The 19,806-nt window shown below is 52.2% G+C and overlaps 1 protein-coding gene across 2 annotated transcripts in view; it reads right to left on the reverse strand.

The window, feature by feature from the left end:
- BBOF1 (basal body orientation factor 1) overlaps positions 1–19,806 on the reverse strand; it is a 159,357-nt gene that overhangs the window by 50,083 nt on the left and 89,468 nt on the right. The window contains exon 1 of one of the 2 annotated variants that reach the window (XM_073638183.1): positions 10,772–10,921. The exons of the other annotated variant lie outside the window; for it this stretch is intronic. Within the exon in view, the coding sequence (XP_073494284.1) occupies positions 10,772–10,891 (120 nt within the window). The 5' untranslated portion in view covers positions 10,892–10,921. Of the gene's footprint in view, positions 1–10,771; positions 10,922–19,806 lie in introns of those variants that run through there. 2 annotated transcript variants of the gene reach the window in all.

Here is a 19,806-nt window from a genome sequence, read left to right on the forward strand (position 1 = left end):
CAACCCCACAAGAACTAAGGACAGCACACCACACAGACACAGCAACACAGACACAGCAACCCCACAAGAACTAAGGACAGCACACCACACAGACACAGCAACCCCACAAGAACTAAGGACAGCACACCACACAGACACAGCAACACAGACACAGCAACCCCACAAGAATTAAGGACAGCACACCACACAGACACAGCAACACAGACACAGCAACCCCACAAGAACTAAGGACAGCACACCACACAGACACAGCAACACAGACACAGCAACCCCACAAGAACTAAGGACAGCACACTACACAGAGACAGCAACACAGACACAGCAACCCCACAAGAACTAAGGACAGCACACCACACAGACACAGCAACACAGACACATCAACCCCACAAGAACTAAGGACAGCACACCATGCAGACACAGCAACACAGACACAGTATCCCCACAAGAACTAAGGACACCACACCACACACACACACACACACACAGCAACACAGACACAGTATCCCCACAAGAACTAAGGACAGCACACAATACACACAGCAACACAGACACACCAACCCCACAAGAACTAAGGACAGCACACCACACAGACACAGCAACACAGACACAGTATCCCCACAAGAACTAAGGACAGCACACCACACAGACACAGCAACCCCACAAGAAATAAGGACAGCACACCACACAGACACAGCAACACAGACACATCAACCCCATAAGAACTAAGGACAGCACACCACACAGACACAGCAACACAGACACAGCAACCCCACAAGAACTAAGGACAGCACACCACACAGACAAAGCAACACAGACACAGGAACCCCACAAGAACTAAGGACAGCAAACTACACAGACAAAGCAAAACAGACACAGCAACCCCACAAGAACTAAGGACAGCACACCACACAGACACAGCAACACAGACACAGCAACCCCAGAAGAACTAAGGACAGCACACCACACAGACACAGCAACACAGACACAGCAACCCCACAAGAACTAAGTACAGCACACCACGCAGACACAGCAACACAGACACAGCAACCCCACAAGAACTAAGGACAGCACACCACACACACACACAGCAACACAGGCACAGTATCCCCACAAGAACTAAGGACTGCACACAATACACACAGCAACACAGACACAGCAACCACACAAGAACTAAGGACCGCACACCATACACACAGCAACCCCACAAGAACTAAGGACAGCACACCACACACACACAGCAACGCCACAAGAATGAAGGACAGCACACCACACACACACAGCAACCCCACAAGAACTAAGGACGGCACACCATACACACAGCAACACAGACACAGCAACCCCACAAGAACCCAGGACAGCACACGACACAGCAACAGAGACACAGCATTCCCACAAGAACTAAGGACAGCACACCACACACACACACACACAGCAATCACACAAGAACTAAGGACAGCACACCACACACACACACAGCAACCCCACAAGAACTAAGGACAGCACACCACACAGACACAGCAACACAGACACAGCAACCCCACAAGAACTAAGGACGGCACACCACACAGACACAGCAACACAGACACAGCAACCCCACAAGAACTAAGGACGGCACACCATACACACAGCAACACAGACACAGCAACACCACAAGAACTAAGGACAGCACAACACACACACACAGCAACCCCAGAAGAACTAAGGACAGAACACCACACACACAGCAACACAGACACAGTATCCCCACAAGAACTAAGGACAGCACACCATACACACAGCAACAGAGACACAGCATCCCCACAAGAACTAAGGACAGCACACCACACAGACACAGCAACACAGACACAGTATCCACACAAGAACTAAGGACCGAACACCAGACACACAGCAGCAGACACAGCAACCCCACAAGAACTAAGGACGGCACACCACACAGCAACACAGACACGGCATCCCCATAAGAACTAAGGACACCACACCATACACACAGCAACACAGACACAGCAACCCCACAAGAACTAAGGACAGCACACCATACACACAGGAACACAGACACAGCAACCACACAAGAAATAAGGACAGCACACCACACAGACACAGCAACACAGACACAGCAACCCCGCAAGAACTAAGGACAGCACACCACACAGACACAGCAACACAGACACAGCAACCCCACAAGAACTAAGGACAGCACAACACACAGACACAGCAACACAGACACAGCAACCCCACAAGAACTAAGGACAGCACACCACACAGACACAGCAACACAGACACAGCAACCCCACAAGAACTAAGGACAGCACACCACACAGACACAGCATCCCCACAAGAACTAAGGACAGCACACCACACAGACACAGCAACACAGGCACAGCAACCCCACAAGAACTAAGGACAGCACACCACACAGACACAGCAACACAGACACAGCAACCACACAAGAACTAAGGACAGCACACCACACAGACACAGCAACACAGAAACAGCAGCCCCACAAGAACTAAGGACAGAACACCATACAGACGCAGCAACACAGACACAGCAATCCCACAAGAATTAGGACAGCACACCACACAGACACAGCAACAGACACAGCAACCCCACAAGAACTAAGGACGGCACGCCATACACACAGCAACACAGACACAGCAACACCACAAGAACTAAGGACAGCACAACACACACACACAGCAACCCCACAAGAACTAAGGACAGAACACCACACACACAGCAACACAGACACAGTATCCCCACAAGAACTAAGGACAGCACACCATACACACAGCAACAGAGACACAGCATCCCCACAAGAACTAAGGACAGGACACCACACAGACACAGCAACACAGACACAGTATCCACACAAGAACTAAGAACCGAACACCATACACACAGCAGCAGACACAGCAACCCCACAAGAACTAAGGACAGCACACCACACAGCAACACAGACACGGCATCCCCATAAGAACTAAGGACACAACACCATACACACAGCAACACAGACACAGCAACCCCACAAGAACTAAGGACAGCAAACCATACACACAGCAACACAGACACAGCAACCACACAAGAAATAAGGACAGCACACCACACAGACACAGCAACACAGACACAGCAACCCCGCAAGAACTAAGGACAGCACACCACACAGACACAGCAACACAGACACAGCAACCCCACAAGAACTAAGGACAGCACAACACACAGACACAGCAACACAGACACAGCAACCCCACAAGAACTAAGGACAGCACACCACACAGACAGAGCAACACAGCCACAGCAACCCCACAAGAACTAAGGACAGCACACCACACAGACACAGCAACACAGACACAGCAACCCCACAAGAATTAAGGACAGCACACCACACAGACACAGCAACACAGACACAGCAACCCCACAAGAACTAAGGACAGCACACCACACAGACACAGCAACACAGACACAGCAACCCCACAAGAACTAAGGACAGCACACCATGCAGACACAGCAACACAGACACAGCATCCCCACAAGAACTAAGGACACCACACCACACACACACACAGCAACACAGACACAGTATCCCCACAAGAACTAAGGACAGCACACAATACACACAGCAACACAGACACAGCAACCCCACAAGAACTAAGGACAGCACACCACACAGACACAGCAACACAGACACAGTATCCCCACAAGAACTAAGGACAGCACACCACACAGACACAGCAACCCCACAAGAAATAAGGACAGCACACCACACAGACACAGCAACACAGACACATCAACCCCATAAGAACTAAGGACAGCACACCACACAGACACAGCAACACAGACACAGCAACCCCACAAGAACTAAGGACAGCACACCACACAGACAAAGCAACACAGACACAGCAACCCCACAAGAATTAGGACAGCACACCACACAGACACAGCAACAGACACAGCAACCCCACAAGAACTAAGGACAGCACACCACACAGACACAGCATCCCCACAAGAACTAAGGACAGCACACCACACAGACACAGCAACACAGACACAGCAACCCCACAAGAACTAAGGACAGCACACCACACAGACACAGCAACACAGACACAGCAACCACACAAGAACTAAGGACAGCACACCACACAGACACAGCAACACAGAAACAGCAGCCCCACAAGAACTAAGGACAGAACACCATACAGACGCAGCAACACAGACAGAGCAATCCCACAAGAATTAGGACAGCACACCACACAGACACAGCAACAGACACAGCAACCCCACAAGAACTAAGGACAGCACACCACACAGACACAGCATCCCCACAAGAACTAAGGACAGCACACCACACAGACACAGCAAAACAGACACAGCAACCCCACAAGAACTAAGGACAGCACACCACACAGACACAGCAACACAGACACAGCATCCCCACAAGAACTAAGGACAGCACACCACACAGACACAGCAGCCCCACAAGAACTAAGGACAGAACACCATACAGACGCAGCAACACAGACACAGCAATCCCACAAGAATTAGGACAGCACACCACACAGACACAGCAACAGACACAGCAACCCCACAAGAACTAAGGACAGCACACCACACAGACACAGCAACACAGAAACAGCAGCCCCACAAGAACTAAGGACAGAACACCACGCAGACACAGCAACACAGACACAGCATCCCCACAAGAACTAAAGACAGCACACCACACACACAAACAGCAACACAGACACAGTATCCCCACAAGAACTAAGGACCGCACACAATACACATAGCAACACAGACACAGCAACCCCACAAGAACTAAGGACCGGACAGCATACCCACAGCAACCCCACAAGAACTAAGGACAACACACCACACACACACAGCAACCCCAAAAGAACTATGGACTGCACACCACACACACACAGCAACCCCACAAGAACTAAGGACAGCACACCACACAGACACAGTATCCCCACAAGAACTAAGGACAGCACACCACGCAGACACAGCAACACAGACACAGCAACCCCACAAGAACTAAGGACAGCACACCACACACACACACAGCAACACAGACACAGTATCCCCACAAGAACTAAGGACCGCACACAATACACACAGCAACACAGACACAGCAACCCCACAAGAACTAAGGACAGCACACCACACAGACACAGCAACACAGACACAGCAACCCCACAAGAACTAAGGACAGCACACTACACAGAGACAGCAACACAGACACAGCAACCCCACAAGAACTAAGGACAGCACACCACACAGACACAGCAACACAGACACATCAACCCCACAAGAACTAAGGACAGCACACCATGCAGACACAGCAACACAGACACAGTATCCCCACAAGAACTAAGGACACCACACCACACACACACACACACACAGCAACACAGACACAGTATCCCCACAAGAACTAAGGACAGCACACAATACACACAGCAACACAGACACACCAACCCCACAAGAACTAAGGACAGCACACCACACAGACACAGCAACACAGACACAGTATCCCCACAAGAACTAAGGACAGCACACCACACAGACACAGCAACCCCACAAGAAATAAGGACAGCACACCACACAGACACAGCAACACAGACACATCAACCCCATAAGAACTAAGGACAGCACACCACACAGACACAGCAACACAGACACAGCAACCCCACAAGAACTAAGGACAGCACACCACACAGACAAAGCAACACAGACACAGGAACCCCACAAGAACTAAGGACAGCAAACTGCACAGACAAAGCAAAACAGACACAGCAACCCCACAAGAACTAAGGACAGCACACCACACAGACACAGAAACACAGACACAGCAACCCCAGAAGAACTAAGGACAGCACACCACACAGACACAGCAACACAGACACAGCAACCCCACAAGAACTAAGTACAGCACACCACGCAGACACAGCAACACAGACACAGCAACCCCACAAGAACTAAGGACAGCACACCACACACACACACAGCAACACAGGCACAGTATCCCCACAAGAACTAAGGACTGCACACAATACACACAGCAACACAGACACAGCAACCACACAAGAACTAAGGACCGCACACCATACACACAGCAACCCCACAAGAACTAAGGACAGCACACCACACACACACAGCAACGCCACAAGAATGAAGGACAGCACACCACACACACACAGCAACCCCACAAGAACTAAGGACGGCACACCATACACACAGCAACACAGACACAGCAACCCCACAAGAACTCAGGACAGCACACGACACAGCAACAGAGACACAGCATTCCCACAAGAACTAAGGACAGCACACCACACACACACACACACAGCAATCACACAAGAACTAAGGACAGCACACCACACACACACACAGCAACCCCACAAGAACTAAGGACAGCACACCACACAGACACAGCAACACAGACACAGCAACCCCACAAGAACTAAGGACGGCACACCACACAGACACAGCAACACAGACACAGCAACCCCACAAGAACTAAGGACGGCACACCATACACACAGCAACACAGACACAGCAACACCACAAGAACTAAGGACAGCACAACACACACACACAGCAACCCCAGAAGAACTAAGGACAGAACACCACACACACAGCAACACAGACACAGTATCCCCACAAGAACTAAGGACAGCACACCATACACACAGCAACAGAGACACAGCATCCCCACAAGAACTAAGGACAGCACACCACACAGACACAGCAACACAGACACAGTATCCACACAAGAACTAAGGACCGAACACCAGACACACAGCAGCAGACACAGCAACCCCACAAGAACTAAGGACGGCACACCACACAGCAACACAGACACGGCATCCCCATAAGAACTAAGGACACCACACCATACACACAGCAACACAGACACAGCAACCCCACAAGAACTAAGGACAGCACACCATACACACAGCAACACAGACACAGCAACCACACAAGAAATAAGGACAGCACACCACACAGACACAGCAACACAGACACAGCAACCCCGCAAGAACTAAGGACAGCACACCACACAGACACAGCAACACAGACACAGCAACCCCACAAGAACTAAGGACAGCACAACACACAGACACAGCAACACAGACACAGCAACCCCACAAGAACTAAGGACAGCACACCACACAGACACAGCAACACAGACACAGCAACCCCACAAGAACTAAGGACAGCACACCACACAGACACAGCATCCCCACAAGAACTAAGGACAGCACACCACACAGACACAGCAACACAGGCACAGCAACCCCACAAGAACTAAGGACAGCACACCACACAGACACAGCAACACAGACACAGCAACCACACAAGAACTAAGGACAGCACACCACACAGACACAGCAACACAGACACAGCATCCCCACAAGAACTAAGGACAGCACACCACACAGACACAGCAACACAGAAACAGCAGCCCCACAAGAACTAAGGACAGAACACCATACAGACGCAGCAACACAGACACAGCAATCCCACAAGAATTAGGACAGCACACCACACAGACACAGCAACAGACACAGCAACCCCACAAGAACTAAGGACGGCACGCCATACACACAGCAACACAGACACAGCAACACCACAAGAACTAAGGACAGCACAACACACACACACAGCAACCCCACAAGAACTAAGGACAGAACACCACACACACAGCAACACAGACACAGTATCCCCACAAGAACTAAGGACAGCACACCATACACACAGCAACAGAGACACAGCATCCCCACAAGAACTAAGGACAGCACACCACACAGACACAGCAACACAGACACAGTATCCACACAAGAACTAAGAACCGAACACCATACACACAGCAGCAGACACAGCAACCCCACAAGAACTAAGGACAGCACACCACACAGCAACACAGACACGGCATCCCCATAAGAACTAAGGACACAACACCATACACACAGCAACACAGACACAGCAACCCCACAAGAACTAAGGACAGCAAACCATACACACAGCAACACAGACACAGCAACCACACAAGAAATAAGGACAGCACACCACACAGACACAGCAACACAGACACAGCAACCCCGCAAGAACTAAGGACAGCACACCACACAGACACAGCAACACAGACACAGCAACCCCACAAGAACTAAGGACAGCACAACACACAGACACAGCAACACAGACACAGCAACCCCACAAGAACTAAGGACAGCACACCACACAGACAGAGCAACACAGCCACAGCAACCCCACAAGAACTAAGGACAGCACACCACACAGACACAGCAACACAGACACAGCAACCCCACAAGAATTAAGGACAGCACACCACACAGACACAGCAACACAGACACAGCAACCCCACAAGAACTAAGGACAGCACACCACACAGACACAGCAACACAGACACAGCAACCCCACAAGAACTAAGGACAGCACACCATGCAGACACAGCAACACAGACACAGCATCCCCACAAGAACTAAGGACACCACACCACACACACACACAGCAACACAGACACAGTATCCCCACAAGAACTAAGGACAGCACACAATACACACAGCAACACAGACACAGCAACCCCACAAGAACTAAGGACAGCACACCACACAGACACAGCAACACAGACACAGTATCCCCACAAGAACTAAGGACAGCACACCACACAGACACAGCAACCCCACAAGAAATAAGGACAGCACACCACACAGACACAGCAACACAGACACATCAACCCCATAAGAACTAAGGACAGCACACCACACAGACACAGCAACACAGACACAGCAACCCCACAAGAACTAAGGACAGCACACCACACAGACAAAGCAACACAGACACAGCAACCCCACAAGAATTAGGACAGCACACCACACAGACACAGCAACAGACACAGCAACCCCACAAGAACTAAGGACAGCACACCACACAGACACAGCATCCCCACAAGAACTAAGGACAGCACACCACACAGACACAGCAACACAGACACAGCAACCCCACAAGAACTAAGGACAGCACACCACACAGACACAGCAACACAGACACAGCAACCACACAAGAACTAAGGACAGCACACCACACAGACACAGCAACACAGAAACAGCAGCCCCACAAGAACTAAGGACAGAACACCATACAGACGCAGCAACACAGACAGAGCAATCCCACAAGAATTAGGACAGCACACCACACAGACACAGCAACAGACACAGCAACCCCACAAGAACTAAGGACAGCGACAGCACACCACACAGACACAGCATCCCCACAAGAACTAAGGACAGCACACCACACAGACACAGCAACACAGACACAGCAACCCCACAAGAACTAAGGACAGCACACCACACAGACACAGCAACACAGACACAGCATCCCCACAAGAACTAAGGACAGCACACCACACAGACACAGCAGCCCCACAAGAACTAAGGACAGAACACCATACAGACGCAGCAACACAGACACAGCAATCCCACAAGAATTAGGACAGCACACCACACAGACACAGCAACAGACACAGCAACCCCACAAGAACTAAGGACAGCACACCACACAGACACAGCAACACAGAAACAGCAGCCCCACAAGAACTAAGGACAGAACACCACGCAGACACAGCAACACAGACACAGCAACCCCACAAGAACTAAGGACAGCACACCACACACACACACAGCAACACAGACACAGTATCCCCACAAGAACTAAGGACCGCACACAATACACACAGCAACACAGACACAGCAACCCCACAAGAACTAAGGACCGGACAGCATACCCACAGCAACCCCACAAGAACTAAGGACAACACACCACACACACACAGCAACCCCAAAAGAACTATGGACTGCACACCACACACACACAGCAACCCCACAAGAACTAAGGACAGCACACCACACAGACACAGTATCCCCACAAGAACTAAGGACAGCACACCACGCAGACACAGCAACACAGACACAGCAACCCCACAAGAACTAAGGACAGCACACCACACACACACACAGCAACACAGACACAGTATCCCCACAAGAACTAAGGACCGCACACAATACACACAGCAACACAGACACAGCAACCCCACAAGAACTAAGGACAGCACACCACACACACACAGCAACCCCAAAAGAACTATGGACTGCACACCACACACACACAGCAACCCCACAAGAACTAAGGACAGCACACCACACAGACACAGCAACCCCACAAGAACTAAGGACGGCACACCACACAGACACAGTATCCCCACAAGAACTAAGGACAGCACACCACACAGACACAGTATCCCCACAAGAACTAAGGACAGCACACCACACAGACACAGTATCCCCACAAGAACTAAGGACAGCTCACCACACGGACACAGCAACACAGACACAGCAACCCCACAAGAACTAAGGACAGCACACCACACAGACACAGCAACACAGACACAGCAACCCCACAAGAACTAAGGACAGCACACCATACACACAGCAACACAGACACAGCAACCCCAAAAGAAAAAAGGACAGCACACCACACAGACACAGCAACACAGACACAGCAACCCCACAAGAACTAAGGACAGCACACCAAACAGACACAGCAACCACACAATAACTAAGGACAGCACACCACACAGACACAGCAACACAGACACCGCAACCCCAAAAGAACTAAGGACAGCACACCACACAGACACAGCAACACAGACACAGCAACCCCAAAAGAACTAAGTGTAACATACCTGGCGGCGTCCTTGCATGGTGGTCCATCTCCCACCGTGCAAGAGCGCGCACTTGATCTCCAGTCCAGAATGTCTCTCTGGCTTCCCTCCTTGCTGTCTGTTTGTCTGTTTTGGCTGCATAGGGCGACGCCCGCTGAACTTCCTGTTTCTTGTACCTGCTGCGGACACGCCCCTGTTGCACCTTCAGCCTATTGCTGTCCATCTTTGGGTATTTATACCACCTTCTTCCTCAAGATGGCGCCTGAGCATTGTGTCCTGTCAGTCGGCTTTTTTGTCTCTGACATGCCAGGTCCTATCCTGTTTTCCTGCCTGTTTTCCAGTTCTGTGTCTGAACTGTGGTCTGTTCTTGTGAACACGCTTCTTGCCTGTTCTTTCGCCTTCTAGGGGCTGTATTCCTAGATCTGCCTGTCTGTGCCTTGCGGTATCTGTTCCCGTCTGAACAGAGTCCTGTTTGTGTCTCTGCCTTTCGGTATCTGTTCCCGTCTGAACAGAGTCCTGTTTGTGTCCCTGCCTTGCGGTATCTGTTCCTGTCTGAACTGAGTCCTGTCTATGTCTCCTGCCTTGCGGTATCAGTTCCCGTGTCTGAACTGAGTCCTGTCTGTGTTCTCTTGTCTGCCTTTCCTGGAGGCTGTATTTCCAGGCCTGTCTGAACACGCTCCTAGCCTGTTCCTCCCGCCTTCTAGGGGCCGATTACCTAGATCCGTTCCTGTATCTTGTCTGTCCTGTCTGAACACGCTTCTTGCCTGTTCGTTCCGCCTCTCTGGGGGCCGTATTCCCAGACCCGCTCCTGTATCCCGCTGCAGTGTCGGTCTCTTCCGTACACTCAGTTCCAGTCTGAACTCTCTCCTATCCTTTACCTGTTTTGCCTCTATGTCCGTTCCTTTCCTTTTTCTGCAGAGTCTGAACTCGTACCTAACTCCTGCTTGTTGTCTCTGTACTCCCGTTTGTGAGTTTGTGGTCCACGTGCTACTTCACTGCAAGTACCCTGTGGGTATCTGGCTCTGCCTTTCCCTTCCTGTCTGTTCCGTGTGAACAGAGCCCTGTCCGTCCTGCTCTGACTCTCTGCCCGCTGCTCCGGCAGTCCTGTCCTGCCCTGCTTCTGCCCGCTGCTCCGGCAGTCCTGTCCTGCCCTGCTTCTGCCCGCTGCTCCGGCAGTCCTGTCCTGCCCTGCTTCTGCCCGCTGCTCCGGCAGTCCTGTCCTGCCCTGCTTCTGCCCGCTGCTCCGGCAGTCCTGTCCTGCCCTGCTTCTGCCCGCTGCTCCGGCAGTCCTGTCCTGCCCTGCTTCTGCCCGCTGCTCCGGCAGTCCTGTCCTGCCCTGCTTGTGCTCGCTGCTCCTGCAGCCCCGTCCTGCTCTGCTTGTGCTCGCTGCTCCTGCAGCCCCGTCCTGCTCTGTTCTTGCCCACCGCTTCGGGCGTTCCCTCTCTGCTGTGGTTGTCTACCGCATCTGCGGTTCTGTGACCCAGTCTGTACTGGGTCTTAACCTTTCTGTGCTCCAGCCCGTCCTTTCGGCCAGTACCTCCCTGCCTGCATACTCGCCTGTATCCACCCATCTGCATACCTGCCGTGTTTGCTTACATCCACCAGTCTGTGCCAGCCTAACCTGCCTGTTCCAGTAATCCCAGTGTGGGTCAACCCCCGTGTCCGGAGTTTGACCTGGAGTAGCACCTGGTCCCTCTGCCCGGTTTCTCCCTGGTGCACTGGCGTCGTATGCCGTCGTGCCACCTTGGTCGGATCGGCCAGATACTTAGTCACGCCCCTCCAGGCACTCTCCGGTCCATGGTCCAGTGGAACCACAACACCCGCACACGCCAGTCAGTCCAGGCGTGTGCATAACAGCATGCTCAGGCCATGGTTCCCGTTGAGCCCCACGGCCTTCGCTCTCTGAGAAGTTTTCCAGCGAATACATGCATTAAAAATAAATAAATAATTTTTTTTTTTTTTCTCAGCTGAGTTCCAGGCTAATTACGCACCCGTCCAGATGGATCTATCTGCTCTCGTTCCTGCGGATCCGCCACGTTACTATGGGGATCCAAGACAAAGTCGTGCATTTGTGGAGCAATGCATGCTACACTTCAAGTTCTACCCTCTATGTTTTCCCACCGATCGGGTTAAGGTGGCATTCATTATGTCTTACCTGGCGGGTGATGCCTTGGAATGGATCAACCCCCTATATGAAACACAGGATCCGATCCTCCTGGACCTAATGGCCTTCCTGGTGGCCTTTCTAATGGTCTTCGATGATCCTAACCCGGAGGCTCCTGCTGAAGCTTCACCTCCCAATGTCCCGGAGCAGCCCCGATGGGTAATGTGTGTGGGTAGCGCAATAGTCCTCCAGCCCAATGAGACTACTGCCCACCCAGAATCCTCACAGGGTGACTACGCTTTCCGGAATACTTCTCCCAACCTCAAGAGGCAGTCCAGACGTGCTAGACGTAGAGGCAAGCCGTCACGCCAGAGTCTGTCCTCCCTGAGACCTCCTGACCCCAACCTTGAAGTCCCTACTGAAGCTTCATCTCCCTGTATCCCAGAGAAGCCCCAACGGGTAATGTGCGTGGGTAGTGCTCCGGTTCTCCTGCCCGAAGAGACTTCTGCCCATCCAGACTCCACACAGGAGAACTTCCTGCACCCGGCATCAGATGCTTCACCCACTTTAACCGGTGTGCATGTCCAAGGATGCTCCAAAGCTGTGGTTACCTCTGAGTCTGTGCACCTCTACTACCTGGCGGAGAACCCCCTGTTGTCTCCTGAATCCTCCGGGATACCACTCGATGACAAATGGAGAGAGACTTCTCTACACTTGGTACTCGATACTTTGTCCGCTTCGTCCTGTGAGCCTGACAATGGGTACCCCAAAGTGGTAGTTACCCCCGAGTCTCTACACCCCTCCGACCAGGCGGAGGACCTCCAGTTGTCTCCAGAACCCTTCGGGGTGCTACCTGGTAGCGAAAGGACAGAGACTCTCCTATACTCTGTACCTGATACCTCGCTCGCTTCGTCCAGTGAGTCCAACCTAGTGTACTCCGAAGCAGAGGTTACTCCCGAGTCTCTACACCCCTCCGACCAGGCGGAGGACCTCCAGTTGTCTCCAGAACCCTTCGGGGTGCTACCTGGTAGCGAAAGGACAGAGACTCTCCTATACTCTGTACCTGATACCTCGCTCGCTTCGTCCAGTGAGTCCAACCTAGTGTACTCCGAAGCAGAGGTTACTCCCGAGTCTCTACACCCCTCCGACCAGGCGGAGGACCTCCAGTTGTCTCCAGAACCCTTCGGGGTGCCACCTGGTGGTGAATGGACAGAGACTTTCCTATATCCTGGATCTGATACCTCGCTTGCTTCGTCCAGTGAGTCCGACCTTGTGTACTCTGAAGCAGAGGTTACCCTTGAGTCTCTACACCCCTCTGACCAGGCGGAGGACCTCCAGTTGTCTCCAGAACCCTTCGGGGTGCCACCTGGTGGTGAATGGACAGAGACTTTCCTATACTCGGTACCCGATACCTCGCCTGCTTCCTCCAGTGAGTCCGACCTAGTGTACTCTAACGCAGATGTTTTCTCTGAGCCTCTGCACTCTTCTGACCCGGCGGAGGACCTCCAGTTGTTTCCTGAATTCTCCGGGGTACCACCAGATAACAAAGAGACAGTGACTTTTCCTCATTATGTACCTGATAACCCGTCTATTTCTTCCTGTGAGCTTGACAAGATGTAACTCGAAGCAGAGATTACCCCCAAGTCTCTGTCCCCCTCCAACCCGGTGAAGGACTTCCAGTTGTCTCTTGTAGCCTCTGGGGTGCCACCTGAAAATATGTGGAGAGAGACTTCCTTGTGTGCTGTTCCTGGTACTCCACCCGTTTCGTCTGTTGCTAAGGATGGCTGGATAGGAGGTAGCATCCTAGCTAACCAGATGAGATCAATTTTTCCTGTGGACAGTGGAAGTGATCTCCTTGAAGTGAACGACTGGTCCTCGAATTCCCTGCGGAAGATTCTGGCAGGCCTGAAGAAGAGGGGGCGTAAGGGGGGGGGTACTGTAACATACCTGGCGGCGTCCTTGCATGGTGGTCCATCTCCCACCGTGCAAGAGCGCGCACTTGATCTCCAGTCCAGAATGTCTCTCTGGCTTCCCTCCTTGCTGTCTGTTTGTCTGTTTTGGCTGCATAGGGCGACGCCCGCTGAACTTCCTGTTTCTTGTACCTGCTGCGGACACGCCCCTGTTGCACCTTCAGCCTATTGCTGTCCATCTTTGGGTATTTATACCACCTTCTTCCTCAAGATGGCGCCTGAGCATTGTGTCCTGTCAGTCGGCTTTTTTGTCTCTGACATGCCAGGTCCTATCCTGTTTTCCTGCCTGTTTTCCAGTTCTGTGTCTGAACTGTGGTCTGTTCTTGTGAACACGCTTCTTGCCTGTTCTTTCGCCTTCTAGGGGCTGTATTCCTAGATCTGCCTGTCTGTGCCTTGCGGTATCTGTTCCCGTCTGAACAGAGTCCTGTTTGTGTCTCTGCCTTTCGGTATCTGTTCCCGTCTGAACAGAGTCCTGTTTGTGTCCCTGCCTTGCGGTATCTGTTCCTGTCTGAACTGAGTCCTGTCTATGTCTCCTGCCTTGCGGTATCAGTTCCCGTGTCTGAACTGAGTCCTGTCTGTGTTCTCTTGTCTGCCTTTCCTGGAGGCTGTATTTCCAGGCCTGTCTGAACACGCTCCTAGCCTGTTCCTCCTGCCTTCTAGGGGCCGATTACCTAGATCCGTTCCTGTATCTTGTCTGTCCTGTCTGAACACGCTTCTTGCCTGTTCGTTCCGCCTCTCTGGGGGCCGTATTCCCAGACCCGCTCCTGTATCCCGCTGCAGTGTCGGTCTCTTCCGTACACTCAGTTCCAGTCTGAACTCTCTCCTATCCTTTACCTGTTTTGCCTCTATGTCCGTTCCTTTCCTTTTTCTGCAGAGTCTGAACTCGTACCTAACTCCTGCTTGTTGTCTCTGTACTCCCGTTTGTGAGTTTGTGGTCCACGTGCTACTTCACTGCAAGTACCCTGTGGGTATCTGGCTCTGCCTTTCCCTTCCTGTCTGTTCCGTGTGAACAGAGCCCTGTCCGTCCTGCTCTGACTCTCTGCCCGCTGCTCCGGCAGTCCTGTCCTGCCCTGCTTCTGCCCGCTGCTCCGGCAGTCCTGTCCTGCCCTGCTTCTGCCCGCTGCTCCGGCAGTCCTGTCCTGCCCTGCTTCTGCCCGCTGCTCCGGCAGTCCTGTCCTGCCCTGCTTCTGCCCGCTGCTCCGGCAGTCCTGTCCTGCCCTTCTTCTGCCCGCTGCTCCGGCAGTCCTGTCCTGCCCTGCTTCTGCCCGCTGCTCCGGCAGTCCTGTCCTGCCCTGCTTCTGCCCGCTGCTCCGGCAGTCCTGTCCTGCCCTGCTTGTGCTCGCTGCTCCTGCAGCCCCGTCCTGCTCTGCTTGTGCTCGCTGCTCCTGCAGCCCCGTCCTGCTCTGTTCTTGCCCACCGCTTCAGGCGTTCCCTCTCTGCTGTGGTTGTCTACCGCATCTGCGGTTCTGTGACCCAGTCTGTACTGGGTCTTAACCTTTCTGTGCTCCAGCCCGTCCTTTCGGCCAGTACCTCCCTGCCTGCATACTCGCCTGTATCCACCCATCTGCATACCTGCCGTGTTTGCTTACATCCACCAGTCTGTGCCAGCCTAACCTGCCTGTTCCAGTAATCCCAGTGTGGGTCAACCCCCGTGTCCGGAGTTTGACCTGGAGTAGCACCTGGTCCCTCTGCCCGGTTTCTCCCTGGTGCACTGGCGTCGTATGCCGTCGTGCCACCTTGGTCGGATCGGCCAGATACTTAGTCACGCCCCTCCAGGCACTCTCCGGTCCATGGTCCAGTGGAACCACAACACCCGCACACGCCAGTCAGTCCAGGCGTGTGCATAACACTAAGGACAGCACACCACACAGACACAGCAACACAGACACCGAAACCCCACAAGAACTAAGGACAGCACACCACACAGATGCAGCAACACAGACACAGCAACCCCACAAGAACTAAGGACAGCACACAATACACACAGCAACAGACACAGCATCCCCACAAGAACTAAGGACAGCACACCACACAGACACAGCAACACAGACACAGCAACCCCACAAGAACTAAGGACAGCACACCATACACACACAGCAACACAGACACAGCAACTCCACAAGAACTAAGTACAGCACACCACACAGACACAGCAACCCCACAAGAACTAAGGACAGCACACCACACAGACACAGCAACACAGACACAGCAGCCCCACAAGAACTAAGGACAGCACACCACACAGACACAGCAACACAGACACAGCAACCCCACAAGAACTAAGGACAGCACACCTCAAAGACACAGCAACACAGACACAGCAACCCCACAAGAACTAAGGACAGCACACCACACAGACACAGCAACACAGACACACCAACACCACAAGACCTAAGGACAGCACACCACACAGACACAGCAACCCCACAAGAACTAAGGACAGCACACCACACACACAGCAACACAGACACAGCAACCCCACAAGAACTAAGGACAGCACACCACACAGACACAGCAACACAGACACAGAAACCCCACAAGAACTAAGGACAGCACACCACACAGACACAGCAACACAGACACAGCAACCCCACAAAAACTAAAGACAGCACACCACGCAGACACAGCAACAGACACAGCAACCCCACAAAAAATAAGGACAGCACACCACACAGATACAGCAACCCCACAAGAACTAAGGACAGCACACCACACAGACACAGCAACACAGACACAGCAATCCCACAAGAACTAAGGACAGCACACCACACAGACACAGCAACACAGACACAGCAACCCCACAAGAACTAAGGACAGCACACCACACAGACACAGCAACACAGACACAGCAACCCCACAAGAACTAAGGACAGCACACTACACAGACACAGCAACACAGACACAGCAACCCCACAAGAACTAAGGACAGCACACCACACAGACACAGCAACACAGACACAGCAACCCCACAAGAACTAAGGACAGCACACCACGCAGACACAGCAACACAGACACAGCAACCCCACAAGAACTAAGGACAGCACACCACACACACACAAACAGCAACACAGACACAGTATCCCCACAAGAACTAAGGACCGCACACAATACACACAGCAACACAGACACAGCAACCCCACAAGAACTAAGGACAGCACACCACACAGACACAGCAACCCCACAAGAACTAAGGACAGCACACCACACAGACACAGCAACACAGACACATCAACCCCATAAGAAATAAGGACAGCACACCACACAGACACAGCAACACAGACACAGCAACCCCACAAGAACTAAGGACAGCACACCACACAGACACAGCAACACAGACACATCAACCCCACAAGAACTAAGGACAGCACACCACACAGACACAGCAACCCCACAAGAACTAAGGACAGCACACTACACAGACAAAGCAACACAGACACAGCAACCCCACAAGAACTAAGGACAGCACACCACACAGACACAGCAACCCCACAAGAACTAAGGACAGCACACCACGCAGACACCGCAACACAGACACAGCAACCCCACAAGAACTAAGGACAGCACACCACACACACACAGCAACCCCACAAGAACTATGGACAGAACAACACACACACACAGCAACGCCACAAGAACTAAGGACAGCACACCACACAGACACAGCAACACAGACACAGGAACCCCACAAAAACTAAGGACAGCACACCATACACACACAGCAACACAGACACAGCAACCCCACAAGAACTCAGGACAGCACACGACACAGCAACAGAGACACAGCATTCCCACAAGAACTAAGGACAGCACACCACACACACACAGCAACCCCACAAGAACTAAGGACAGCACACCACACACACACAGCAACCCCACAAGAACTAAGAACAGCACACCACACAGATACAGCAACACAGACACAGCAACCCCACAAGAACTAAGGACGGCACACCATACACACAGCAACACAGACACAGCAACACCACAAGAACTAAGGACAGCACACCACACACACACAGCAACCCCACAAGAACTAAGGACAGAACACCACAAACACAGCAACACAGACACAGTATCCCCACAAGAACTAAGGACAGCACACCACACAGACACAGCAACAGAGACACAGCATCCCCACAAGAATTAAGGACAGCACACCATAAACACAGCAACACAGACACTGCAACACAGACACAGTATCCCCACAAGAACTAAGGACCTAACACCATACACACAGCAGCAGACACAGCAACCCCACAAGAACTAAGGACAGCACACCACACAGCAACACAGACACGGCATCCCCATAAGAACTAAGGACACCACACCATACACACAGCAACACAGACACAGCAACCCCACAAGAACTAAGGACAGCACACCATACACACAGCAACACAGACACAGCAACCCCAGAAGAAATAAGGACAGCACACCACACAGACACAGGAACACAGACACAGCAACCCCACAAGAACTAAGGACAGCACACCACACAGACACAGCAACACAGACACAGCAACCCCACAAGAACTAAGGACAGCACAACACACACACAGCAACAGACACAGCATCCCCACAAGAACTAAGGACAGCACACCACACAGACACAGCAACACAGACACAGCAACCCCACAAGAACTAAGGACAGCACACCACACAGACACAGCAACACAGACACCGCAACCCCACAAGAACTAAGGACAGCACACCACACAGACACAGCAACACAGATACAGCAACCCCACAAGAACTAAGGACAGCACACCACACAGACACAGCAACACAGACACAGCAACCCCACAAGAACTAAGGACAGCACACCACACACACAGCAACAGACACAGTATCCCCACAAGAACTAAGGACAGCACACCACACAGACACAGCAACACAGACACAGCAACCCCACAAGAACTAAGGACAGCACACCACACAGACACAGCAACACAGACACCGCAACCCCACAAGAACTAAGGACA

Source organism: Phyllobates terribilis, unplaced genomic scaffold (genome assembly GCF_046119375.1).
Source record: "Phyllobates terribilis strain yellow unplaced genomic scaffold, ASM4611937v1 Scaffold_7__3_contigs__length_470593459, whole genome shotgun sequence".
In the NCBI taxonomy this organism is placed as follows: Eukaryota; Metazoa; Chordata; class Amphibia; order Anura; family Dendrobatidae; genus Phyllobates; species Phyllobates terribilis.